This window comes from Girardinichthys multiradiatus, chromosome 8, assembly GCF_021462225.1.
Source record: "Girardinichthys multiradiatus isolate DD_20200921_A chromosome 8, DD_fGirMul_XY1, whole genome shotgun sequence".
NCBI classification, from domain to species: domain Eukaryota; kingdom Metazoa; phylum Chordata; class Actinopteri; order Cyprinodontiformes; family Goodeidae; genus Girardinichthys; species Girardinichthys multiradiatus.
Window position 1 is genome coordinate 28,766,354 of NC_061801.1, and position 27,623 is coordinate 28,793,976.

The following is a 27,623-nucleotide window of genomic DNA, read 5'->3' on the forward strand; positions in this document are numbered from 1 at the left end:
AGTTGCTGGTTACTTAGTGAGCTGGAGTGCAGACTCAGAGATCTTTGTGTCAGCAGGAAAGATACATAGCACTTGAGCATGGAGGACACAGGCAGATGTCTAAGTTGGCAAGAACTGAGTAATAAAAAGGCAGCAGTAGCAGTTTGAAGCTCCTCAGTGACAAAGAGTTAGAAAGTGTGTTTTTTATGGCTCAAGCTAATAAAAAGTCTTATTCTTATAAATTGTGTGCAGGAATAATTTCCCATTTTTCTTTGCAGAACTTTTTTAATTCATCCACAGGGTTTTCTCCAAAATCTTCCTTTTTCATTTATATATTTAAAGCCATTTAAGGGAAACTTGCTGGTGGGTTTCAAATTATAGCTCTGCTGCATCGCCCAAGTGATTATGTATTCATGCTTTCAAAAATGTTATATTGTTGTCTCATCCCTCGACAGAATATATTTTCAGAAGTATTAGAGATCACCAAGATGTTTATTTGCATGTTTTTTTTTCGACGGGTCTTTGTTTTCTTTTAGCTCAATGATGGGTTTTGTCTTTGAAACTATCCCATGGATGCCATCTTTTTATAGTGTTGAACCATCTACACTGACCTTCATTGAGGCAACTAAGGCCAGAAGGGCTTCAGATGTTATTGTTTATTGGGGTTTGGTCATCTTCATACTGTGAAAATGCTCCAGGGAGAACACTGTGAAATTTCAAGCAGGCCCATATCAAAAATGACACGTCTGTCCACCGATCTGGAGGAATCTTGAGCTGGATGTAGTAGAATTCACAAAGAACTGTGAACACAACCTCTCTTTGTATGCGTTTAAACCAGTGGCGATTGCTCTAAGACTGCAGGGGAAGCTCAGCTTCCACTAAAATGTAAAAAAATAAGTGATCAACTATACGGTTGTGTGTACATGTCATTGACTAAATATGCGCTACAACGCGCTCAACTTTTGTTCAGAATCAGCTTCTTATCACTGGTAACGACGCGGCTTTCCTCTCGCTCATTCCTGCAGCTTCACAGTGCTTTAAACAGTGAGTTCAATAGCGAAGCAAAAATGCTGGGCTTTGTCCCGCCCATCGGACGCTCAGCATCTCTGGGGGTCTATGGGGCAGTGGGCTGGCGTCAGCTGGCCCAGACGCTCAGCTTCTGCATGATGATTGGATGATCTGTCTGAGGCTGAATCCCTTTTTGATTGACAGCAAAATGAGCGAATCAGCAATCTTGAAATTGAGCTTCCCCTCCTTGAAAGACCAGCATACGGCACTGGTTTAAACAGCCCACACACAGTTTCCTGTATAACTATAAGCACAGTCAAGTATCCATACCTTGCTTTTTTTGTGACTCTCAGCCATGACTTTGGTTTAGATTTGGTTTACTTCAAGCCCTATCTGAGGCCTCAGGATCTGTTATCAGATAGTACAATGTGTTTCTTGGTTATTGTGGGATAGCTTTTTTCCTCAGTAAATACAATCATGATTTAAAAATGGTGTATTGTATTTATGTAGGTATTGTGGTATTCAGGTGTCTGATATTAAAATGTGTTTGATCTTAAATATTTAATTGTGTCAAAACAGCCAAAACATGAAATTTGTAGGCAGACGAATACATATTTACAGTATGTTTGATGTCTTGCGATGAAGGAAATATGAACATCTAAAAGCACAGAAAAATAAAACTAGCTTGATAGACATGCCTCCAAGCATTGCTTGTTTAGAGTTGCAATAAAATCATTAATACACTTCATACAATTCAGTTCCTAAAATATTCTGTTCCACTGTTGCTTTTACCTTTAATTTTGTTGAGATTGTTTTTTGTCACCTTACTTACTTAGTGTTTCTTCCCACAAACGGTTGCATGAAAGATGTTCAGTCCTCCTTCACCTTGCCCACCTTCTCCTGTTCATCCCAGGAACCCCTAAGATATACCCTCCCCAGTAAGTCCTAGGTCTGACCAGCAGCCCTCTTCTCAGCACATGTCCAAAACACCTTACCAAATCCCCAAACCATTTCAAATGGTTCCTTTCAATCCAGAGGAGCAGCCAATCCATCCTCATTTGTGTCTTCCAAATACAGATGTCCTCCTTCCACTGTGCATCAGGACAGTGTCTTCCAACCAAAAAGTAGGATTTCGTTGTTTTCCTAAGAATCATGGCATCGCAATTATAGGTAAAATCTTCATCCTAATTGCTTTACTTCCAATGTGCAGGCTCCTGCTTTGTGAGTGCAGGAACCAAATGGGTCTTAGCACATTGGCCTTTAGCAAATTGTAAATACTCAGAAAATCAAACATTAGCATTCATTGAGGCATGTTTGTATGTTTTAATTTATGAGTGCTGAATGGTGTTGAAAAATAATCTCTCCTGTTATAACTGTCAGCTGCAGCAAAAGTCAATGATGGTGACAACTAATACTAATCAAACATCTACATAAAGAACTCAAACGTCTTGGTAAGCTATCTGATTAATGAATCACACAAAAGATCAAGAATCACCTTGAGCTTTAATTAGTCAAGCAGCCAATTTTCAAACAGAGACAGTAAAAGACGATAAACCTGACTAATACAGCTGTATGAGAAAAATAATAATTATTTTTTACTGCAATGGTTGTTTTTGGAAATCCAATTTAGATGGGTGATGAGTGATCAGTGTGTTTCACATTACTTGCTGCACACTCTTTATAAAGATGTGTAAATTTTGCCCTCTCTTATAAAAACATAGCCTTACACTACAAAAAAGGGGAAATTTAGATAAACGTTTAAAACGAATACATTTATTCAGTGGGGAGCGCAGGGACATAATAAAAAAATGTTTTAACATAATCACCAATGTCACAAGTAGTTGCAAAACAGTTCTTGCAATGGCTGAACATAAAAATTAAAAACACTCAAATCAAAAGATAAAACAAACAAGAAAAACTTTGAAAACACTTAAAGATAAAAATAAAATAAATTGAAAAACTGATCAAAATTTTGAAAAACACAATCAAAATCCAGTTAATGCATGTCAGCGAGAACTTCTTACAGTTCAAAAGATATTTGTTAAGTGTCTGATCCCCAGTCTTTCAGCCAGTCAAAGGAAAAAAAAAGGTTTTTTTAATTTAAACAGCAAGTCTTTTCAAAATCTGTGATGACTATTGAAAATCATACAGAGTATCCCCAGATTTTTATGAATGGCATGGTCTCTTGTCTTACCTGTTTTGAAAAGCTGCTCAGATAAGTTGTTCTCTGTGTTACATCATATTTATTCCCCAGGGAAACAGGAAGTCATGGATTACTAATTAAAAATCCCTAGACAGTCTGATCAGCTTAAATAAATATAGATTTATTAAATAAAAAAATAAAGAGGCATTTGTTTAAAATAACTTATATGGTTGTTGAACGCTCACAGACCATGGGATTTTTCAGACCCACTAAAGCCAACTGAACGCATTAAACTCTTGTGGAAACTCTTGCAAGAGTGGTAATAGATGATAAACCTCAGACTACTTATAGGTATGTTTTGTTATACTCATGTTGAGAATTTACAACTGGAATTTGAGGTTGTGAGTTTGTTTGTGGGCTTTGGACTGACAGTCAATGTTGGCTTTAATCTAAAAATGTTCTTTAGATCTTAATAGACAAAACAATATATTGGTTAGGCTAGATCAGGAAAATAAACATTAAGAATGTATGATAGATAAGTTTACTCTATGTGCAAAATATTTCATTCAAAAATATCAGTTCTTGAATTAAGTCCAATAACCTTAATGTGCAATGTGTGATTTGCTTGGTTTATTTCAATAAGGCCATTCATTATTTACTGTGTTTTAGTCTCACTAGGTAATTTTAATTAGTTTGTTGAAAATTTGTACTATATCCACTGCATTAATGTTCATAATGTTATACAGTTACAAAAAAAAAAAAAAAATCGACTGGGCACAACTAGTGCAGACTGAAGCAGACTTTCCCCTACAGGGAATCGGGGGTAAAATTGGGCAATGGTGTAGTGTGTCCCCAGCGTTAGTCAGATGTGTTTCTTTATAGATCAGCATATGGGCTCAAGAACATTATCTACTTTAAAATTGCCCATTTCCTCATTCAGAGTAAAATCTTTTTCAAAACAGGTGGAATTGAGACAAATGAGGCATGGACCCAAGTTTATCCTGCCACCACGTTCAAAAATGGTTAAAAAAAAACACTTCTCCAAAGCTCAGGCTTAAAGCTTTTTACTTATCTTATCCATGGGTGTCCATAAATGTGGGGTGCACTGTACGTGATTGTCTTTTGATGCTTTCGGCAGTAATCACAATTTTTCTGCTGCAGAAATTGTAAAATAATTGTTATATGATGACACTTAAACTCAGCAGTAAAGCAACTTTTGTATATGCAGTGGGGGATGATCATCAATAAAAACACAAATAGAAGATGTGGGACCACAAATAATTAAATTAATATAAATATTCAAACCCAGAACTTAACCATGATAAGGGAATTTAATTTTACACTACTAAATTGTATCCAAGTTCATGGATAATAGTTATCTACACATTTTCAGATAGGACACACATGGTTCCTCATTAAATAACATCATGCATGGATCTGACTTTTGGAGACCAAACAAAACCAAAACCAAAACCAAACCAAACCAAACCAAACAGCACTTTACAAAATGTAACCATACATATAGTAACTTTAAATCAAACTGTGCATTTATATACAGTACAAAACAGTTTCAGATCTTTGTCTCATATGCTCTGTAATTGCTGGCTCGTGGCAAAGGACCTACAACTAGTTTAGAGAAAAAACTTAGTCTCAAATAAAATCACAACATGTAGGGCAGTAAAATATAATTTTAAGAAGAACAAAAAGCAAATCAAACACAAATTCAGAGCTCAGTAGAGGACAAAGAACATACATTTAGGCAACAATACCATTTTCACTTTTAAACCTTTCAACTATGCTGTTGTGTGGAAATTCAAGTCTTGCAAATTGTTGCTTGACCATGTCTGAGAACTGTCATAGAATCAAAAGTGACGGTCATTTTCAAAGTGAGGTCGTCAATTAAACTACAGCCATCAGATTGTTTGCTCACCCTTTCATTTATATTTTTCCATTCTCTCCCTTTTCATCACAAAGGCATTCAGGTGAGTTTCTCTTTAGTTCAATGAAAAACCCAGAACCTCTTATGCTGTGTTCTTAATTGCATTCTCACTGAGCTTTTCCATGTAGTTCCTAAGATCCTTTGAGTCCCCAAGCTCAATGTCTGGACAAACCCATTTTATATCACTGGTCTGCACCCCTGGCAATGGGTTAAGCACTGGACATCCATTACTGGACTTCACATTGGAGAAAGTGGAGAACTTCACTCTCTTCCTCTTGGTGGTCGGTGAGTTAAGAGACTCATTCCTCAGATCTCTTCCGCTTGAGCTACATCCGCCACCCTCAATACTACTACGCTGGATACTTCCATTTAAAAGCTGACTGCCTTCCTCTAAGGTGCCGGTCAGTTCTTCATGTTGCTGTTGCTGCAGACAAAGCCCTTCCTCTTGGCCAAGCCAAACCCAGTCATGGGCATGGGGCATTGTCTCTGGGGCCTCTAGAGACAGATGTTTACTTCGGTACTTATATGTATAAGAGATGCAGTTGATGAGAAAAACCAGGATGGCCAGGCAGAAGACTCCCAGCAGTGCATACATACCAATCTCCAAGTCTGTCAGGCCACGCCGCGATGGCAACAAGTCCTCATCGGTACTGCGACTCCGAGGCAACTCTGGGTATTCAGAGAAGTCATTAAGGTTCCTGTTTCCACTGTCTGATGATAAGCGACCCCCATTGGGCCTCACTGGAACTTGGCCTCTAATAGTCGTGGCTGCACGGTTAATTAATCCAGTGTCTATGTCAGAGATAGATCCACCATAATAAGGGGGATCTGGTCGAGTTCTTCTGTCTTCACGTTGCCTGTTCGGCTCCTCTGAGTGACCAAACCTTACCTGTACATTCACCATTCCTGTAGCTAGAGCAGAACGTCGTTTGGACTTCTGGCATACTTCTGATGGACTCATTTCAACACGCACAAGCAAACCCTGGCCTTCACCCTTGGCAACAATGATTGGCCACTTCCATTTTGCACTCTGCTGCACAACCACCACCTGTTCATTCAGAGATGTGGCTGCCAGGGTAAAATGGGCAGAGTTGTAGTTGTCCAGAGGAGTCAAAGATCCATCACTGAACTGAAGCCAGGCACTGATGAGGGATTCCTGTGAAAACGCAAAACATACCAAATTTAAATTGGTGTGGCGGCAGTAACGTGAAAATTAACAAGGCAAACAAATTTACATCTTCATATTCCCATCAAATGAGGACAAAAATAAACCAGAGGCACAAGGGAAACAATTGTGTGTCTTAATTACAATGAAAAGGCTAGAATAGACTTGCAAAGCTCCCATGGATAGTGGCTGTTTACTACATTTTAACATACAAGAAGAAAATGTTAACATATGAGAACTATTCTAAAGGAAAATAGCAATAACATTGGCCAACAATAACTCTGGTTCAACCATGAATTTGTTATAAAAGTAGTTCACAAAAACAATATTTATAACAGGTAATACAACAAACTTAACACTCTAAACTCCCATGGCACATCATGAAAAGTTAAAATAACATCTTATTCAGATGGTATTTTACCTGTGCATGTGATTCTATGACTTCCTGCGTTGTTGTAGTAGCAACAATGGCTCTGTTGCTTCCAAGGCTCAGTTGCAAGGACAGAGAGAGTCCAGAAACCAACTGCACCCCAAGCTCTGTCACACTCACTTTATCATCCAGCACCCTGATGCTCCTCTCAGCCAGGACTGATGATGTCAGAGGGGACAAAACCTATAACATGCAACAAATTTTTTTTTAAACAAATTGCTTCTTTTTTCTGGTAGTTTTCTGAGCCAACAACTTCCCAAATATAGAACATTATCACATCATTGTTTTTAGTCAAACATTGATTACCAAGTATCTAATCTTGCAAGTCACACTAAGAGTAGTTTTGTCAAAGATCCCTTTGTGTTTTTCTTCTTTTAAACAGTCATTGTCATTAAACTGCAGACAAATAGGAAACAAAATTGCGATTGCCTGTTACACCCACAGTATCATGTCTTTAAGACAACAAAAAAATACATTTTCTAAAATTGCAAATAGTGCCTGCAAAAAGTGTTCTTACCCTTTGAAGTTTTCACATTAAGGAGTATTTGATGCACTATTTTTTAGCTCTACGTAAAGCATTGGATACAGTCAACCATAGTGTTTTAATATCAAAATTGTCTAAATGTAATGTTTCGCCCAGCACACCGGCTTGAATATCTTTATATATTTTTCCAACCAGCTACAATGTATTAAAGTAGGTCCGGTTATGCAAAGGGCACAGCCATCTTTCACAAGCATAAATATTATGCCCTCTGTTGTTTAGTCTTTACAATAATGATCCTCAGGAGAACTGTCTTGATGCAGATTTACAAATGTATGAAGATGACTGGCTGATCCAGGTGAGGTTGCAGCTGCTAAACTAAACAAATGTGTTAGAGAGGATCACATGCTAGCTTGATCTGTCATTTCTGAGCTTGAATGTAAATAAGATATCAGAGGTGAAAGGATTAATGATGCACCTGATAATAGATATGTGGATCCAAATCTGAATTTTAAAATACCTGTAAAAATATAATCAAAACAATAAATAATAATTTAAAACATTTTAGACATATTAGGTCCTACATACAGGTCCTTCTCAAAATATTAGCATATTGTGATAAAGTTCATTATTTTCCATAATGTCATGATGAAAATTTAACATTCATATATTTTAGATTCATTGCACACTAACTGAAATATTTCAGGTCTTTTATTGTCTTAATATGGATGATTTTGGCATACAGCTCATAAAAACCCAAAATTCCTATCTCACAAAATTAACATATCATTAAAAGGGTCTCTAAACAAGCTATGAACCTAATCATCTGAATCAACGAGTTAATTCTAAACACCTGCAAAATAATCCTGAGGTCTTTAAAACTCCCAGCCTGGTTCATCACTCAAAACCCCAATCATGGGTAAGACTGCCGACCTGACTGCTGTCCAGAAGGCCACTATTGACACCCTCAAGCAAGAGGGTAAGACACAGAAAGAAATTTCTGAACGAATAGGCTGTTCCCAGAGTGCTGTATCAAGGCACCTCAGTGGGAAGTCTGTGGGAAGGAAAAAGTGTGGCAGAAAACGCTGCACAACGAGAAGAGGTGACCGGACCCTGAGGAAGATTGTAGAGAAGGTCCGATTCCAGACCTTGGGGGACCTGCGGAAGCAGTGGACTGAGTCTGGAGTAGAAACATCCAGAGCCACCGTGCACAGGCGTGTGCAGGAAATGGGCTAAAGGTGCCTCATTCCCCAGGTCAAGCCACTTTTGAACCAGAAACAGCGGCAGAAGCGCCTGACCTGGGCTACAGAGAAGCAGCACTGGACTGTTGCTCAGTGGTCCAAAGTACTTTTTCAGATGAAAGCAAATTCTGCATGTCATTTGGAAATCAAGGTGCCATAGTCTGGAGGAAGACTGGGGAGAAGAAAATGCCAAAATGCCAGAAGTCCAGTGTCAAGTACCCACAGTCAGTGATGGTCTGGGGTGCCGTGTCAGCTGCTGGTGTTGGTCCACTGTGTTTTATCAAGGGCAGGGTCAATGCAGCTAGCTATCAGGAGATTTTGGAGCACTTCATGCTTCCATCTACTGAAAAGCTTTATAGAGATGAAGATTTCATTTTTCAGCATGACCTGGCACCTGCTCACAGTGCCAAAACCACTGGTAAATGGTTTACTGACCATGGTATCACTGTGCTCAATTGGCCTGCCAACTCTCCTGACATGAACCCCATAGAGAATCTGTGGGATATTGTGAAGAGAACGTTGAGAGACTCAAGACCCAACACTCTGGATGAGCTAAAGGCCGCTATCGAAGCATCCTGGGCCTCCATAAGACCTCAGCAGTGCCACAGGCTGATTGCCTCCATGCCACGCCGCATTGAAGCAGTAATTTCTGCAAAAGGATTCCCGACCAAGTATTGAGTGCATAACTGTACATGATTATTTGAAGGTTGACATTTTTTGTATTAAAAACACTTTTCTTTTATTGGTCGGATGAAATATGCTAATTTTGTGAGATAGGAATTTTGGGTTTTCAGGAGCTGTATGGCAAAATCATCCGTATTAAGACAATAAAAGACCTGAAATATTTCAATTAGTGTGCAATGAATCTAAAATATATGAATGTTAAATTTTCATCATGACATTATGGAAAATAATGAACTTTATCACAATATGCTAATATTTTGAGAAGGACCTGTATTAATGCTTGGTATGATTTTGTCTCATATGTCTTACTCTGTCACTAGCAGGGAGCAAGTTGGTGCTACAGTCAATACAGAAACAAATGTTAAAAACTCTGAATAAAAAGCCGATGCAACATGAACAAAACTGAATTATAGATAAAGATATATGGAGCTAAATTGGGGCCATAAAGGTTTGTTCAAAAGAAAAACATTTGAACCTGAATTTATTTTGAACCCCCCCAAAAAAATTTTAAAACTGGAAAAAAGTTTTTTGCAACTGAAAAAAAAACAGATCTGAAACTGGAAAAAAAAAGTTCGAAACTACTTTTCAGATTCAAGTTTTTTCTTCGAACTTGCAGATTTTTTTTTTCGGCTTCAAACTTTTGGCCCTGTTTTGGCGTGGGGGGCCAAAACATATATGTATATATATATATACATATATAGTTTTTAATAAGTGCCACTGTTTGTTTTATTAGCCCGGGCTTTTTTTTCTGATCTCTGCTCTTCAAACCCATGGAACACTGATAACTTTAAATTGTTCTCAAATGTATGCCTTGCCATTCCATTCCGCTGTACTATTTTTGGATTACAGCTTTCTCTGTAAAAGCAACAAATCAATGGAACTTGCTGCCAGAAGATGTGAGGAGCTGTAGCTTTAGAACCTTTAAATCTAACTTAAAGGGTTTGCTAAAGATCATTTTGAGTTTCTATCATTGATCGGGATGTTTTAAAAATTATGTATGTTTTTGTGGGTTTTACAGTTGTCTAAGATAACACATCCAGCTAAATTATGGATGTTTTGTATATAGTATTGACTATTTTTATCTTGATTCTTAACTGCTCCTAAAGCTTTCTTTTCTCATCTTGACCTGTTTAGGAACTGCAAAGGTGAAAAAAAAACAAACTATAATCTAGTACAACACATCAAATGGTGACATTTATGTTTGAATTGTGCATTGTCCCTTTTTCAATAAAGTCATGTTTCAAAGTTAATTTTGTCATGTGACAACCATAAACCTCAATGTATTTTAGTCAGATTTTATTAGATTGTCAAACTCAAAGTGGTGCATATTTATGAAACTTGAAACAGGGTTTTGATTTTCTTTTTACTAATTAAAATGTGGAAAGTGTGGCGTGCATTTGTATTCAGCTTCCCATTGTCACTACTTTTTACAGCCACATTTTCCTTCAGCTGCAGGTCTTGCCTATGTCTTTACAAGCTTAGTACAGGGGTTGGACAATGAAACTGAAACACCTGGTTTTAGACCACAATAATTTATTAGTATGGTGCAGGGCCTCCTTTTGCGGCCAATACAGCGTCAATTCGTCTTGGGAATGACATATACACGTCCTGCACAGTGGTCAGAGGGATTCTAAGCCATTCTTCTTGCAGGATAGTGGCCAGGTCACTACGTGATACTGGTGGAGGAAAACATTTCCTGACTCGCTCCTCCAAAACACCCCAAAGTAGCTCAATAATATTTAGATCTGATGACTGTGCAGACCATGGGAGATGTTCAACTTCACTTTCATGTTCATCAAACCAATCTTTCACCAGTCTTGCTGTGTGTATTGGTGCATTGTCATCCTGATACACGGCACCACCGTCAGGATACAATATTTGAACCATTGGATGCACATGGTCCTCAAGAATGGTTCGGTAGTCCTTGGCAGTGGTACTGCCCATCTAGCACAAGTATTGGGCCAAGGGAATGCCGTGATATGGCAGCCCAAACCATCACTGATCCACCCCCATGCTTCACTCTGGGCATGCAACAGTCTGGGTGGTACGCTTCTTTGGGGCTTCTCCACACCGTAACTCTCCAGGATGTGGGGAAAACAGTAAAGGTGGACTCATCAGAGAACAATACATGTTTCACATTGACCACAGCCCAAGATTTGCGCTCCTTGCACCATTGAAACTGACGTTTGGCATTGGCATGAGTGACCAAAGGTTTGGCTATAGCATCCCGGCCGTATATATTGACCCTGTGGAGCTCCCGACGGACAGTTCTGGTGGAAACAGGAGAGTTGAGGTGCACATTTAATTCTGCCGTGATTTGGGCAGCCGTGGTTTTATGTTTTTTGGATACAATCCGTGTTAGCACCCGAAAATCCCTTTCAGACAGCTTCCTCTTGTCCACAGTTAATCCTGTTGGATGTGGTTCGTCCTTCTTGGTGGTATGCTGACATTACCCTGGATACCGTGGCTCTTGATACATCACAAAGACTTGCTGTCTTGGTCACAGATGCGCCAGCAAGACGTGCACCAACAATTTGTCCTCTTTTGAACTCTGGTATGTCACCCATAATGTTGTGTGCATTTCAATATTTTGAGCAAAACTGTGCTCTTACCCTGCTAATTGAACCTTCACACTCTGCTCTTACTGGTGCAATGTGCAATCAATGAAGACTGGCTACCTGGCTGGTCCAATTTAGCCATAAAACCTCCCACACTAAAATGACAGGTGTTTCATTTTCATTGTCCAACCCCTGTACCTCTAAGGACAGATTTTTTGCAACTGAAATTTTCAATGTCGAAAATTCTCAATTAGATTTAACACTGGCCTTTCAAAGGACCATTCTAAAACACATTTCATCTGAACCATTCCATTGTAGCACTGGCTGTATGTTTAGAGTTGCTGCCACAATCATGTTTTTTATTGTTGGAATGGTGCATTCAAAGTAATATGACATGTTTGTTTTTTGCACCTAACACCATTTTGCATTTAGATCAAGCTAACATTCTTTGCAGCTCCTCCAGTGTTACCATGGGTCTCTTGAATGCTTCTCAGGTTAATGCTCTGCTCTTCAAATCAGTTTAGGTGTGCAACCATGTGTTGGTAGGTTTGTAGTTGTGAAACACTTTAAATTTTCAGATGGCAGACTTAAGAGTGCTCTTTTACTGTCGAGTGTCCTTAGCTTGGGATGTCGTTTTATATCCTAACTCTTCCACAAATTTTTCCCTAACCTGTGTACTAGATGTAATTTGGGGCTATCAGATTAAAATAAAATTACACTTAACATTGTTTTCTGATGTTTATTTTTTTTAAAATTGAAAACCATCTATGCTTTTTTGTTTTACATCACAGTTATGTGCCATTGTGTGTTGGTTTGCCACAAAATCCCACTAAAATACATTGAAGTTTAGGGTTAGGGCATGATGAAATGTGGAAAAGAATTTCTGCTTTATAGCTGTATGTGAGCCCTTAAATGCTATCATTACAGGTTTGCATAGGTCGACAATAATCTTCTAGATATCTGTGTGCTTTAAAAAGGTGAGAGAAAACAAAAAAATCATGGTTGTATTCTGGTAAAATCACATGAAAATATTTACACCTTTAACTTACAAAATGTTATTTCTAAGTATTTGTACTGTACCCCGGACTGTTTCACATATTTTTTCAATATAAGTCAATTACATACATTTTACAGACAAAACTGGTAGCATATCTGTTCTAAACTGTTACCTCAAGAATTGCCATATATGATAAAACCCAACTATATTGGATTCAGATTAAAAAGAGGCAGATACTTGTGAAAGGATGCAAAAAATCCCCTAAATCCACAAAAAACTGCATTCTAATCCACACCTTCAGAAGGCATACCCCAAGGTTCAAAGTAGCATGAGGTGTAAGGATGTAAATAGCTGTGATATTGTTTTGAGATGTGAATCTCTTCCATCCGCTCCAATTAGGGGCTCCAGTATTTTCTGCAGCCTTCCCCACAGAGCTGCATTTACCCGCCATAATGAACTGTCAGCACCGATCACTGCCTCATTTGTCCAGACCCAATACCCCATTTTCCTCCCTTGGTATTTTTCCCTTTTTGCATCTCACACAACCAAAGAGAATGGATAAATACCCTTGAATTGTCAAAAACAAAATGCGTGGTCTCAGAACAGAATACTAATTTAAAACGTCTTTGTGGGAAATTTATATGATGAGACAAAAAAATTAAAATAAGGGCACAATAAGTAAATTACATGGTCTGCTTTAGTTATCTTTAACTTTTAGTAGGTTCTTTTGCAAAATAATAATCTGTAACCCCAATGTTATGAATGGTATTAGAACCCACAATTATGAATTCATATACAAGCCATTACTATATGTCTTTTCGTCCTTTTACCAGAGCTATGTCTCGCCTCCATCCCATTACAAAAAAATCCAGAATTGTGAAATTCTCGCATAAAGCTTCCAGTTGTGTAATGACCCTTCCTCTCAAACCAGTTTTCAAGTTTACAGATTTATTCATTCTGTCCCGAGAGGTCAGTTAAAGACCCTTTCCAGGCTCACCCTTTGTATCTGTCAAATTCTTGTCCGATAACATTTCTCTCTAGATTAAGGAAGGCCCCACTACCTGAAACCTCTGAAAATCCTTTTTACACCAAGATGTAGGCATAAGCAACCAACAATATAACAAGGAACCCATTATTACCCAAACCACGTGTGTGTGACTCACACACTGACACTTGCAAAGGTTAGCAGCACAATGTGTTTTGCATGCAAGTGTCCCATCCATAACCTGTCAGAGAGTGCTTAAATGGATTTATTCCCCCTTCTTGCTACACAATAAAACTTGCGGAAAAGTAAATTAATGATCACATTATTGATTCAGTGCACAGGATAGGATTTTACACATCAGGGGTCTGCTAAAATTCTAGGCTTCAGTTTAAATGTCAAAATGCATTTGGAATTGTAAATTCTTTACTGAATCAAAATAAAACTCCTAATGTGTTTCATACCCTGGAACTGTTAAGGTGCGTGCAATAATGTACCCTAGAAAATATAAAAAAGTAACATGATGTGCTTAAAATTAAGAAATCCACAGCAGCAGAGGTTGAATTTTATGCCCTGTGTTTCAACAATGTATTTCTCTTTGTTGGGTTGTCTTGTAAATGTCACGTTGGCGTTGATTTATGGTGTGAGAGTGACGTCTGTAGTCTCCTGAGCAAGGCCCTGATTGTATTATTAAATAAATAGGACTGGGATTGTTTGTGCATCTTTGGTGTGTGTGTGAGAGAGAGTGTGTGTGTGCATGTGTCATTGAGCTACATGGTGAAAGATTGAGAGAATGAGACATGGTGCAGGTGTAAGCTTGATAGGCTTAAGTGTTTATGGCTCACTGGGATCAATCTGGCTGTTTTTCAGTCTTGTTCCTTTTTGGCACCAAATTTGTTATTTACTTGCTAAACTCTGGCTTGATGCTATCATTTTTTTTTAATGAAATAATGGTTTAAGAATTTTAAAGTCGGTTTAATTCTATTAACTCATTTTTTTTAAATCCCCTTTCTCTCTTTAGTGATAACTGATTTGATTATGTTTGTCTTTCCAGTTCCTTTCATAATGCATCTCCGACAACATAAGGTAGGTTAAAAGGTCAAATTCTTGCATGTTGCAGATTTTCAAAATGAGTGAAGAATTACTTATTTTTGTTCTCATCAATATGTTAGATTTTGTAGTACATTGGTTTTCCAAAACATAAACTGGTCCTTAATCATGCAAGACAACTATTTGAGTATGAGATTTGTGTACTAGTTACAAGACGTTCAAACTTGGTAAAGTGGTTTTGTGTCCCAGTGTAGGGGATTAAGGTGAGTAGGTACTGCAAACACAAGTTTACAGGCTGAGGCAAGAGGTGAGGAAACTGACAGATTTCCAAAAATAAACTGGAAAACACTAAGTTGCTGCTATACTGAGAATTTTAAAAACAAACAAAAACTGAAATCTTGGCAGGATAGTCACCAATGTACACCCAAAAGATATGACTAAGAACCAGACTATTTGTACCACTTTATGGTAGGGACCGATGCTTTTTGTGTGATTTAATTAGCTAAACAGGAGCAAGCGTGAGAAGAAATGTAAAAGGCAAAACTAATGCAAACAAACCTAATTTTCTACTTCCACTTCACCCAACCCTAGCATCCTCTATCAAACCAACCCTCAGTATACCCACTTCAATGGTTCCAGTAGTCTCTGTGATCTTCCTCTATTCCTTCTCTACACCAGCTTCTTATTCAGCATCTTTTGTCTATATGGATGGTGGATTTCGGCAGGCGCAGAATAACCACACTGACACTGGTGGACTGTTACAAGTAGCTTGGTGTTCACTGGAACAATAAACTGGACTGGAGTCACAACACTGGTGCCCTCTACAGGTACGGTAAAAGCAGATTCTACCTGCTAAGGAGACTGAGGTCTTTTGAAGCGCTCCTGAAGACTTTTTTTCACTATGTTGTATCTTATCTGCAGCTCAGAGATAAGATAAGCTCATCAGAAAGGCCAGCTCTGTCCTAGGGTGCCCCCACGACCCAATGCCAGTGATTGGAGACAGAAGGACTCTTGCAAAAATAAAATCACTGACAAACTACTGTACCCTAGGTACACAAAGGAGCGTTAGTGCAGTTTCCTTATTTCAGCAGCTGATAGACGTAATAACCATCACCGCTTCCAACAAACTTATTAAGTGCCTACATCTCTGCTGTTACTTGCACAGTTTTCTTTCACGTTATGTACAGTTCCTTCTCAAAATATTAGCATATTGTGATAAAGTTCATTATTTTCCATAATGTAATGATGAAAATTTAACATTCATATATTTTAGATTCATTGCACACTAACTGAAATATTTCAGGTCTTTTATTGTCTTAATACGGATGATTTTTGGCATACAGCTCATGAAAACCCAAAATTCCTATCTCACACAATTAGCATATTTCATCCGACCAATAAAAGAAAAGTGTTTTTAATACAAAAAACGTCAACCTTCAAATAATTATGTACAGTTATGCACTCAATACTTGGTCGGGAATCCTTTGGCAGAAATGACTGCTTCAATGCGGCGTGGTATGGAGGCAATCAGCCTGTGGCACTGCTGAGGTCTTATGGAGGCTCAGGATGCTTCGATAGCGGCCTTTAGCTCATCCAGTGTGTTGGGTCTTGAGTCTCTCAACGTTCTCTTCACAATATCCCACAGATTCTCTATGGGGTTCAGGTCAGGAGAGTTGGCAGGCCAATTGAGCACAGTGATACCATGGTCAGTAAACCATTTACCAGTGGTTTTGGCACTGTGAGCAGGTGCCATGTTGTGGTGAAAAATGACATCTTCATGTCCATAAAGCTTTTCAGTAGATGGAAGCATGAAGTGCTCCAAAATCTCCTGATAGCTAGCTGCATTGACCCTGCCCTTGATAAAACACATTGGACCAACACCAGCAGTTGACACGGCACCCAAGACCATCACTGACTGTGGGTACTTGACACTGGACTTCTGGCATTTTGGCATTTCCTTCTCCCCAGTCTTCCTCCAGACTCTGGCACCTTGATTTCCGAATGACATGCAAAATTTGCTTTCATCTGAAAAAAGTACTTTGGACCACTGAGCAACAGTCCAGTGCTGCTTCTCTGTAGCCCAGGTCAGGCGCTTCTGCCGCTGTTTCTGGTTCAAAAGTGGCTTGACCTGGGGAATGAGGCACCTGTAGCCCATTTCCTGCACACGCCTGTGCACGGTGGCTCTGGATGTTTCTACTCCAGACTCAGTCCACTGCTTCCGCAGGTCCCCCAAGGTCTGGAATCGGCCCTTCTCCACAATCTTCCTCAGGGTCCGGTCACCTCTTCTCGTTGTGCAGCGTTTTCTGCCACACGTTTTCCTTCCCACAGACTTCCCACTGAGGTGCCTTGATACAGCACTCTGGGAAAAGCCTATTCGTTCAGAAATTTCTTTCTGTGTCTTACTCTCTTGCTTGAGGTTGTCAATAGTGGCCTTCTGGACAGCAGTCAGGTCGGCAGTCTTACCCATGATTGGGGGTTTGAGTGATGAACCAAGCTGGGAGTTTTAAAGGCCTCAGGAATCTTTTGCAGGTGTTTAGAGTTAACTCGTTGATTCAGATGATTAGGTTCATAGCTCGTTTAGAGACCCTTTTAATAATATGCTAATTTTGTGAGATAGGAATTTTGGGTTTTCATGAGCTGTATGCCAAAATCATCCGTATTAAGACAATAAAAGACCTGAAATATTTCAGTTGTTGTGCAATGAATCTAAAATATATGAATGTAAAATTTTCATCATGACATTATGGAAAATAATGAACTTTATCACAATATGCTAATATTTTGAGAAGGATCTATAAATAGTCTATTGTTGCTTTTTATGCACAAGTATACATGCACGTTTTGAACATTTTGTAAATTCAGCCTACTCAGTTGCACATTTCTTTTAATCTGAGTATGTTTTTTTTAATAACTGTACAGTATTTTTTTTTCTTATGTTGTAAATTATCACTTACTGTACAGCATGTTATTCATATTTTATTCAGGTTTTTCTTATTGTTTTATCTTTGTGTATGTACATGCTTACATTGCCTTTCACATTGCCGCTGATACACGTGAATTTCCCAATAAAGGACATTCATTTTCTATTCTATTCAGAATCAGAATCAGAATCAGAAAAGCTTTATTGCCAAGTACGTTTTTGGACATACAAGGAATTTGTTTGTTTATTCTATTCTATTCTATTCTATTCTATTCTATTCTATTCTATTCTATTCTATTCTATTCTATTCTATTCTATATCACCTATCCCATCTCTGCACATGCTTATACCATCTCAATTTGTGTTTCAGAAAATGAGTAAAGAAACAGTGTTATAAAAAAAGTACATTTAATCGAAAATGAAGAATTCTATCAAAGAGGCATTTATTTGATTATCATGATAGTGAAGTTTGGAGCACAGATTAATTTAACTCAGCACAGGGAGGCAGATGCGAACAGAGTGGGGAGACGGTTTACACAGCGCATTTATTAATTCCACTTTGTGATCATGAACCATAAATGCTAACATTTTTCATCTCATTTCTTTATCTCAGATTGCGAGAGATCAGAAACTCTATTTTACATCAAAAGAAACTCTATGGCATTGCTCCAAAATCACTGTCTGTTTTTCCACTCTGTTATGCAGGTCCTCCAGAGGGGACAGGAAGTTTGTTGAAGATTATTGCAAACATCTTATTCTGTTTGTGAAATCATAAAAATGGGGATTCCTAAATCTCCCAAATATATTGCCAAAATCCCATCTTGTTAATGTTTCCCTAATGTAATGTATTTTGTTACAAGTTGGACCATCTTTAATAATTACCTGCCTGTGAAACTACTTCTCATAGTACCTGCAGTTTGGTGGTTCCAGAGCTCAGGCCGATTAGCACTTGACTCTCCAGCAGCTCAGCAATCTTCGGGTCCTGCACCCTTAAAGATTCTTTGACAAGCTGCGTGACATCTACATGCCAGTCTGTACCCAGGAAGAAGTTCTGCTGACCCGGTCCGCCCTCCTCCATATCTCCTCTTAATTCCCCTGCATCTGTTACAAACTGTGTGAGGACATGCAGAGAGGTGCTCTGGTACTGGGCTACACAAGCATTTTCTGTCCTCTCTTCTTGTCCATAGGCACCCTCGTTGTCATCGGTGACTCTCTCGTACCTATATGGCGAAATAGAAGAAGTGGATTTGATTGATTAGTGAATGAATAAAACGGATGAAGATTAGAGACCATGAATACAGTATATTTCAAACAGATTCTGAGCTATAAAGCATAGCAGCAAATAATTACACAGTTAAGAGAAGCTAAATATGTCTTTTTTTCCATTAAAGCTAATTGTGTCAAAAGGTTTTATGGTGCAGTACCGGATGCTTGCAAGTCATGTTTTTCTGCATGCTTGCCTGCCTTTCCAAAAGCCACTCTGCCAGAGTTTTCAACAAATCTATTAAATTCAACTTGCAGAGAAAAACTGCTGCCTAGCTTGCTTTCTCATTTTCTTTAAAAGGGCAACTGATATTTCTCAGTATGTCTGCCATTTATTTGGCCCTTGGCATATGCTTTACAGCTACAGCCATCTCAGAAAATATGTGTTTAAACAAATTACAATTCCTCTACTGAAAAGGTTTTCAAACTGCACACTTTGAGTTTTGAACCAGATTTCAGGTAATTCTTATCCCCTATGTAGGTTAAATGATCTCTTATCACATTAAGAGATAATCATTAAATTGTTCCAGGTAGGAAATTAGCTAGGATGGGAATATATTAATGCTGCAATGAATTTGAGGGCAAAGGGATTTGTTTGGTTGGCGGACGAAGGTGGAGACCTTGGCGGCCCGATCCCTGGATGTTCTAGGGACATGGAATGTCACCTCGCTGGGGGGGAAGGAGCCTGAGCTTGTGCGGGAGGTCGAGAGATATCGACTAGTAATAGTCGGGCTCGCCTCCATGCACAGCTCTGGAACCCATCTCCTCGAGAGGGGCTGGACTCTCTTCTACTCTGGAGTGGCCCACAGGGAGAGGCGGCGGGCTGGTGTGAGTTTGCTTGTTGTCCCCCAGCCCAGCCATCTCGTGTTGGGGTTTACCCCGGTGGATGAGAGGGTCACAGGTTGGGGACAGGTCTCTGACTGTCATTTCGCCCTACGGGCCGAGCGGTAGTGCGGAGTACCCGGCATTCTTGGCTTCCCTGTCGGGGGTGCTGGATAGTGCCCCTCCCAGGGACTCCATTATTCTGCTGGGGGACTTCAATGCCCATGTGGGAAACGACAGTGACACCTGGAGAGGTGTGATCGGGAGGACTGGCCTCCCCGATCTGAATCCAAGCGGTGTTTTGTTATTGGACTTCTGTGGTAGTTACGGATTGTCCATAATGAACACCATTAACATCAAACATAAGGGTGTCCATCAGCGCACTTGGCACCAGGACACCCTAGGCAGGAGGTCAATGATTTACTTTGTTGTTGTATCATCAGACCTTCGGCCACATGTTTTGGACACTCGGGTGAAGAGAGGGGCTGAGCTGTCCACTGATCGCCAACTGGCAGACTGGGGTGGTGGTCCCCCTTCATAAGAAGGGTGACTAGAAGGTATGTTCCAACTACAGGGGGATCACACTCCTCAGCCTCCCTGGTAAGGCCTACGCCAGGGTACTGGAGAGGAGAGTCCGGCCGATAGTCGAACCTCGGTTTCAGGAGGAGCAGTGTGGTTTTTGTCCCAGCTGTGGAACACTGGACCAGCTAAATATCCTCTACAGGGCACTCGAGGGTTCATGGGAGTTTGCCCAACCAGTCCACATGTGTTTTGTGGACCTGCAGAAAGCATTCAACTGTGTCCCTCGTGATGCCCTGTGGGGGGTGCTCCAGGAGTATGGAATCGGTCTCTGTACAAGCAAAGCAGGAGTTTGGTCCGCATTGCCAGCACTAAGTCGGACCTGTTCCCGGTGCATGTTGGACTCCGGCAGGGCTGCCCTTTGTCACCGGTCCTGTTAATAACTTTTATGGACAGAATTTCTAGGCGCAACCAAGGGCCGGAGGGGTTCTGCTTTGGGGGCCAGAGGATTTAGTCTCTTCTTTTTGCAGATGATGTGGTCCTGCTGGCCCCCTCTAGCCAAGACCTACAGCATGCGCTGGGGCGGTTCGCAGCCGAGTGTGAAGCGGCTGGGATGAGGATCAGCTCCTCCAAGTCTGAGGCCAGGGTTCTTGCCTGGACAAGGGTGGCTTGTCCTCTTCAGGTTGGAGGAGAGTTCCTGCCTCAAGTGGAGGAGTTTAAGTATCTCGGGGTCTTGTTCACGAGTGAGGGCAGAATGGAGCGGGAGATCGACACAAGGATCGGTGTGGCTGCCGCAATAATGGGGGCGCTATGCCGGTCCGTTCTGGTGAAGAGAGAGCTGAGCCGAAAAGCAAAGCTCTCGATTTACCAATCGGTCTACGTTCCTACCCTCACCTATGGCTATGAACTTTGGGTCATGACCGAAAGAACAAGATCCCAGATACAAGCGGCTGAAATGAGCTTCCTCCGTAGGGTGGCCGGGCACTCCCTTAGAGATAGGGTGAGGAGCTCGGCCATCCGGGAGGGGCTCGGAATAGAGCCGCTGCTCCTCCACATCGAGAGGAGCCTGTTGAGGTGGCACGTGCATCTATACTGGATGCCTGCTGAACGCCTTCCTCGGAAGGTGTTCCAGGCATGTCCCACAGGGAGTAGGCCCATTGGACGGCCCAGGAAACGCTGAAGGGACTATGTCTCTCGGCTGGCCTGGGAACGCCTTGGGCTCGCCCCGGAGGAGCTGGAGGAGGTGTCTGGGGAGAAGGACGTCTAGGTGTCTCTGCTGAGTCTGCTGCCCCCGCGACCCGGTCCTGGATAAAGCGGAAGACAACGACGAAGGATTTGTTTGGCCTGCAAATTCCCATTTGATTCAGATAAGGATATTGTATTGTCTTTCACTACTGATGTTAAAAACATCAGACAGCCACAATGGTATGTAAAAACTGTTTGACTCATTACACATATCGGCTGTTTTTGCTTTGTCAATACTCTTACATGTTTTAGATTAACAAACAAATTTTAATTTTAGACAAAAATACTCAGAGTAAATACAAATTGCTGTTTTCAAATGCCATTTTTCTTTATTAATGGAAACAAACTATCTAAACCAACCTGGCCCTAATTATTTGCCACACTCGTGAAAGCATCAACTTAATCCTTCTCTAAACTTTGATTAACCATGCTGGATTACTACTGGACCTGTAGAACCAAGAAAACAATTTAGATATCAGCTGCGTGAAAACATAAAGTAGGCTAAAAGTCCTCTAAAAGGGTCCACGCTACAAAAATGACACCAGGAGTAGAATTGTGATTGATTCAGGAAGTCGCAAAATAACCCAGAACAACATTAGAAGTGTTCATAATTAAACAATAACAAAGAGATTGCACAACGGCATCTATGTAAGAGTTCCAAGACAAAGACCACTGCAGAAGAAAAAGAACACAAAGGCCCTGAATGTCCCCAAAACTTAAAGTTCTAAGAAATGGCGAGACAAAAGACCCTCAGTTGAACCTAGTGGTGCTAGGCTGGTTTACTGTTTCAAGACCTGGAAGATTTGCCGTGATTTATGGAACCATGAATTATGTTTTCTACTAACAAATCCTTTAAAAGTATGTCTGGTCATCCTTTTGTGACCATAAACTTAAGCAAACTTATCCATCACCAGTAAGACCACCTCTGAATGGCTAAAAATATGGAAAATTAATGTATTGGAAGGGCTTAGTCAAAGTATGGACTTAAAACTGATTAGGATGTTATATGACAAAGTAGGTTGAACAATCACTTTTTAAGGGGCTATTACTTTTCACATAGGGCCAGGTTTTTTAAAAATGAAATGTACTATATTATGTTATCTTTGTCTGATACCAAGGGATCAAAAACCTTTCACAGGAATGTACAGGTCCTTCTCAAAAAATTAGCATATTGTGATAAAGTTCATTATTTTCTATAATGTAATGATGAAAATTTAACATTCATATATTTTAGATTCATTGCACACTAACTGAAATATTTCAGGTCTTTTATTGTCTTAATACGGATGATTTTGGCATACAGCTCATGAAAACCCAAAATTCCTATCTCACAAAATTAGCATATTTCATCCGACCAATAAAAGAAGAGTGTTTTTAATACAAACAACGTCAACCTTCAAATAATCATGTACAGTTATGCACTCAATACTTGGTCGGGAATCCTTTGGCAGAAATGACTGCGTCAATGCGGCGTGGCATGGAGGCAATCAGCCTGTGGCACTGCTGAGGTCTTATGGAGGCCCAGGATGCTTCGATAGCGGCCTTTAGCTCATCCAGAGTGTTGGGTCTTGAGTCTCTCAACGTTCTCTTCACAATATCCCACAGATTCTCTATGGGGTTCAGGTCAGGAGAGTTGGCAGGCCAATTGAGCACAGTGATACCATGGTCAGTAAACCATTTACCAGTGGTTTTGGCACTGTGAGCAGGTGCCAGGTCGTGCTGAAAAATGAAATCTTCATCTCCATAAAGCTTTTCAGCAGATGGAAGCATGAAGTGCTCCAAAATCTCCTGATAGCTAGCTGCATTGACCCTGCCCTTGATAAAACACAGTGGACCAACACCAGCAGCTGACACGGCACCCCAGACCATCACTGACTGTGGGTACTTGACACTGGACTACTGGCATTTTGGCATTTCCTTCTCCCCAGTCTTCCTCCAGACTCTGGCACATTGATTTCCGAATGACATGCAGAATTTGCTTTCATCCGAAAAAAGTACTTTGGACCACTGAGCAACAGTCCAGTGCTGCTTCTCTGTAGCCCAGGTCTGGGGAATGCGGCACCTGTAGCCCATTTCCTGCACACGCCTGTGCACGGTGGCTTTGGATGTTTCTACTCCAGACTCAGTCCACTGCTTCCGCAGGTCCCCCAAGGTCTGGAATCGGCCCTTCTCACAATCTTCCTCAGGGTCCGGTCACCTCTTCTCGTTGTGCAGCGTTTTCTGCCACACTTTTTCCTTCCCACAGACTTCCCACTGAGGTGCCTTGATACAGCACTCTGGGAACAGCCTATTCGTTCAGAAATTTCTTTCTGTGTCTTACCCTCTTGCTTGAGGGTGTCAATAGTGGCCTTCTGGACAACAGTCAGGTCGGCAGTCTTACCCATGATTGGGGTTTTGAGTGATGAACCAGGCTGGGAGTTTTAAAGGCCTCAGGAATCTTTTGCAAGAGTTTAGAGTTAACTCGTTGATTCAGATGATTAGGTTCATAGCTCGTTTAGAGACCCTTTTAATAATATGCTAATTTTGTGAGATAGGAATTTTGGGTTTTCATGAGCTGTATGCCAAAATCATCCGTATTAAGACAATAAAAGACCTGAAATATTTCAGTTAGTGTGCAATGAATCTAAAATATATGAATGTTAAATTTTCATCATGACATTATAGAAAATAATGAACTTTATCACAATATGCTAATTTTTTGAGAAGGACCTGTAGATGTCCCTTATTTGTCTTCTAGCTTTCTTCCATCCCACTTTATCTGTGATGTAAATTTCTTTTGTGGTTTTGCACATTTCTAGCATAATTTATTTCTCACTTTGCACGCCTGGCTCTCGGCTTTATCCCAGGATTCACTTAACTTTTCTCCGCAATTCTCTATCCTGCACCTTGAATTCTCACTGCTCCAAGCTTTACTTGCTTCCATGCTGGTCAGGTGGCCAGGGGGAATGACCGTGACAGTTTCCATTAGGTTTAATGAGGCATGGCTTGTCAGGCAGAAAACGTGCTGACAGGTTAACATGTTGTGGCCCAGTGGCTTGGCTTACTTCCTAACCTGTCTTTACCGTACCACCCTCCCCCTTTTCTTCCTCCACATGAGTTGATGGGACAGCAATCCACACAGAGGTGGCATTAGTGGCTGGCAGCAGAAACATGGAGGTCAAGGCCTGTTTTTAGCAGTGAGTGACAGGTCAGCCAAGGTATCAGACTCTAATGAAGGGCCCTTTTAACTTGTGTGGAAATGGGTGAGCTTTCTCTTAGCTGGATCGGGCACACACACAATGTTAGTCTTTAATTTCACTGCTATATAGAAATTCTGCAGATTACAAATACTATACCTTCTTTATGAAGTAATGCACATGACCTACATATTGGGTCCTTAATGTAACTGTCAGACCAATCAGATTGCATGAATGTCAGAAAAGGCATTGAACAATATCTTTAAATATGTTCATTCATGTGAAGCATCTTTTTTTAAAATGCTGTGCTAAAGGTTTTGTGACATTTAGGACTGCACCTTGGTTTTAATGTATGCTAAGGTTGCTCAAAACCCAATCAATATAAACAACAACTAGACTGAAATATTGGCTTATGTGACCTCACTGCTGAAAATGAACATCAGCATTGTTGCTTATTGGCTCATGAGAAATTGTGCAATACAAACATGCTTAATGGAGGATAAACACTGGCATGGGAAAGTTTTTTCAATTCTAGAGATTTACATGTACAGACAAAATATTATATGGTCCTTACAGACTTAGTCCTTCAGTGTTGCTAACAATAATACTACAAACAATGAGCTGTGGAAAGACCTGGAGCAACGAGGAAACACTGTGCCTCCTTGATATTTGGGAAGATGCTTAACCTGACTGCTAGAAAAGACACTCAAGAAGGCTGTCGTGTTCAGCATGTTTAGTGAGAAAATGAAGGAGAGGGGGTTTGAGCGATCATTAAAGTGAAAAAACAAAGTTACTGAAAGGCAAGAGACAATGGTTTTGCAGCTGTAATACCAGCAAAAACATGCAGAACAGAAATGCAGCACGCAGGACTTCCATGATAGTTTTCCTCCATTTCAGGGTCTGTGCTCTGTCCCTAGTCATTTCTATCCTATGAGAGAAACTATCGTCACACCCATGGTCTTGTTTACAAGTAAAAATTCACTTGAAAAAAGTACAATGTGAAAATGAACAGCACTAAACAAAAAAAAAACAAAAAAAGTCTGCTTTTGGTCCAGACAAAACAAGTAGACCAAAGGATTTCCTGGTCTGAATACACCCAATATTTTTTTTTTCCACACAGAGCTTCTGATTTTGCCTTTGTTTGCAATTAATAATAATGGTTCAATCAAACAAATTTCATAACCTGGCAAAGTGTTTGAAAAACATAAAAATAAAGTAATTATTATCATCTGTAAATTTGTAAAACCTAAATACAACTATTAATGCAGTCTGGAAGGTCTGTAATGATTTTTTCATCGTTCTGGAGATAAAATAATTTTTCATCACCACATGAGAGTTTTTCTCAAATATGTTTCAGTGTGACTAAAAATTTTATTTACATTTTCTGTAAGTGTAAATAGAAAGGAGGTTAGTGCGACATAATATTCCATTCATGATATTAATCATGAATGGAATCATTATTTATCAGGATAAAATGCAATAAATGTTTTCAGCAGGACGGTTTTACACAACTTATATTGTTGTTTACAGACTGCTGTTCATTTCATTACTTTCTGGGTGTGCCGAAGCTCTGCATTGCTCCAAATCAGTATTCTTTTTTCTTGATAAGTACTTTTTGGGACACCACTCTAGTGAATTTCTTGGCACTCATTATACATCTGAACACATCTGCATTTTATGCCTTAAAGGTCTGCTCTATCAGTAAGCTGATGACTTGTTTTGTTGTATTAACCAAGACATGAAACTCGCCCATGCAAGCATTGAACTTCTCAGATATTTCTTCTGAACAAAAACAACACTTGGGTTGCTGCTATTTTATTGTTTTCTCATATTTTAATACATGATTATATGGTAGATACAATGCCACAATATGTTATACCTTAAATATGTTAGAATAAATGGCTAGACTTTTAAAGAGCAAAAACGGTTTGTGAAAGAAGGTAAAATGTGCTGTGTGGGCATTATGTATGAGCTTATCTTTCTTTGTCCTGTAGTGCTTTCATTTCAAAAAGAGGGTTCAGTGATAATGCAACAGAAAACCATGTCCTACCTCCTGCTGCCAGCACTAACAGGGACTCTCCAGCCCTTAATCTGACTGAGTTCAGGGTCAGCCACATCTATGAGCAATGGTAGGTGGGGGATCCATACACTCATCTCCAGCTGGGCACTCAAAAAACTGTAGGTGAAGTTGAGCGTCACCCTTTTCTTCCCTCTTGTCTCTTTTCCATTGACATACACATAATCACAGCGTTCGGATACCTGAAAACAGAGAAAACAACACTAAAAGCAAATCTGTTTCAGACTGACACTATAATAAAAATAAAATCTAACATGAACAATATGTTTTTGCATTCTATTTATTAGTTGTTTAACATGGTAAATATCAGTTATCCTATTTCTAATCGGGCTATTAGAATGAAATTTACACCAGATTTCTGTCATAACTCAAGTAGAACACATAAAAAAAAATCAAGGAAACCAAAACAAATCAGTTAATAAATTATATATAACAGATCAGAATGACACAAGGCAAAGCAAAGCTATCCATGCATATGCAAGACAATCCAAAGTTCTTTGCAGGGCATCAAAGGAAAGACAAAAAATAACAAAAAAACTTAAATTTTGCCTAAAAAGGTGGCTTATAATGTCAAACACCTAAAAGTATTGCAATAATGAAATCAATGTTAACATGGAAATTTAAAAGGCAAATTTAAATTTAAATTCTAATTTTATTTTAAATTCAAACCTACTCTTCAGTCGCTCATCAGTGGTCAGACAATCAGTTAATTAGTAAGATTCCTTCAAAGCTTGAGTAAACAAACTACTACAAACTACTAGTTTTCAAACCTGATAAAAAAGGAGCCAAAAGTATCTGTACAACTCAGATTTTGGACTTTGTTCCAGTGCTGAGGAACATAGAACTAATTGCTGCCTTCTCTTGTTTTTTGGGAACACTGACTAAGTTACTGTAATGACATCAGGGATTTACATTATTTGTACTTGACAAGCAACTCAGGAATA

At 39.7% G+C, this 27,623-nt stretch overlaps 1 protein-coding gene across 1 annotated transcript in view; it reads right to left on the reverse strand.

Annotated features, from left to right (window-relative positions):
• Positions 1-2,471: 2,471 nt before the first annotated feature.
• si:dkey-112m2.1 (transmembrane protein 132C) overlaps positions 2,472-27,623 on the reverse strand; it is a 278,547-nt gene continuing 253,395 nt past the window's right edge. The window contains exons 7-10 of the mRNA XM_047371747.1: positions 26,653-26,861; positions 18,488-18,797; positions 6,656-6,847; positions 2,472-6,225 (exon numbers count right to left, since the gene is read on the reverse strand). Coding sequence (XP_047227703.1) covers positions 5,152-6,225; positions 6,656-6,847; positions 18,488-18,797; positions 26,653-26,861 — 1,785 coding nt within the window. The 3' untranslated portion in view covers positions 2,472-5,151. The remainder of the gene's footprint in view (positions 6,226-6,655; positions 6,848-18,487; positions 18,798-26,652; positions 26,862-27,623) is intronic.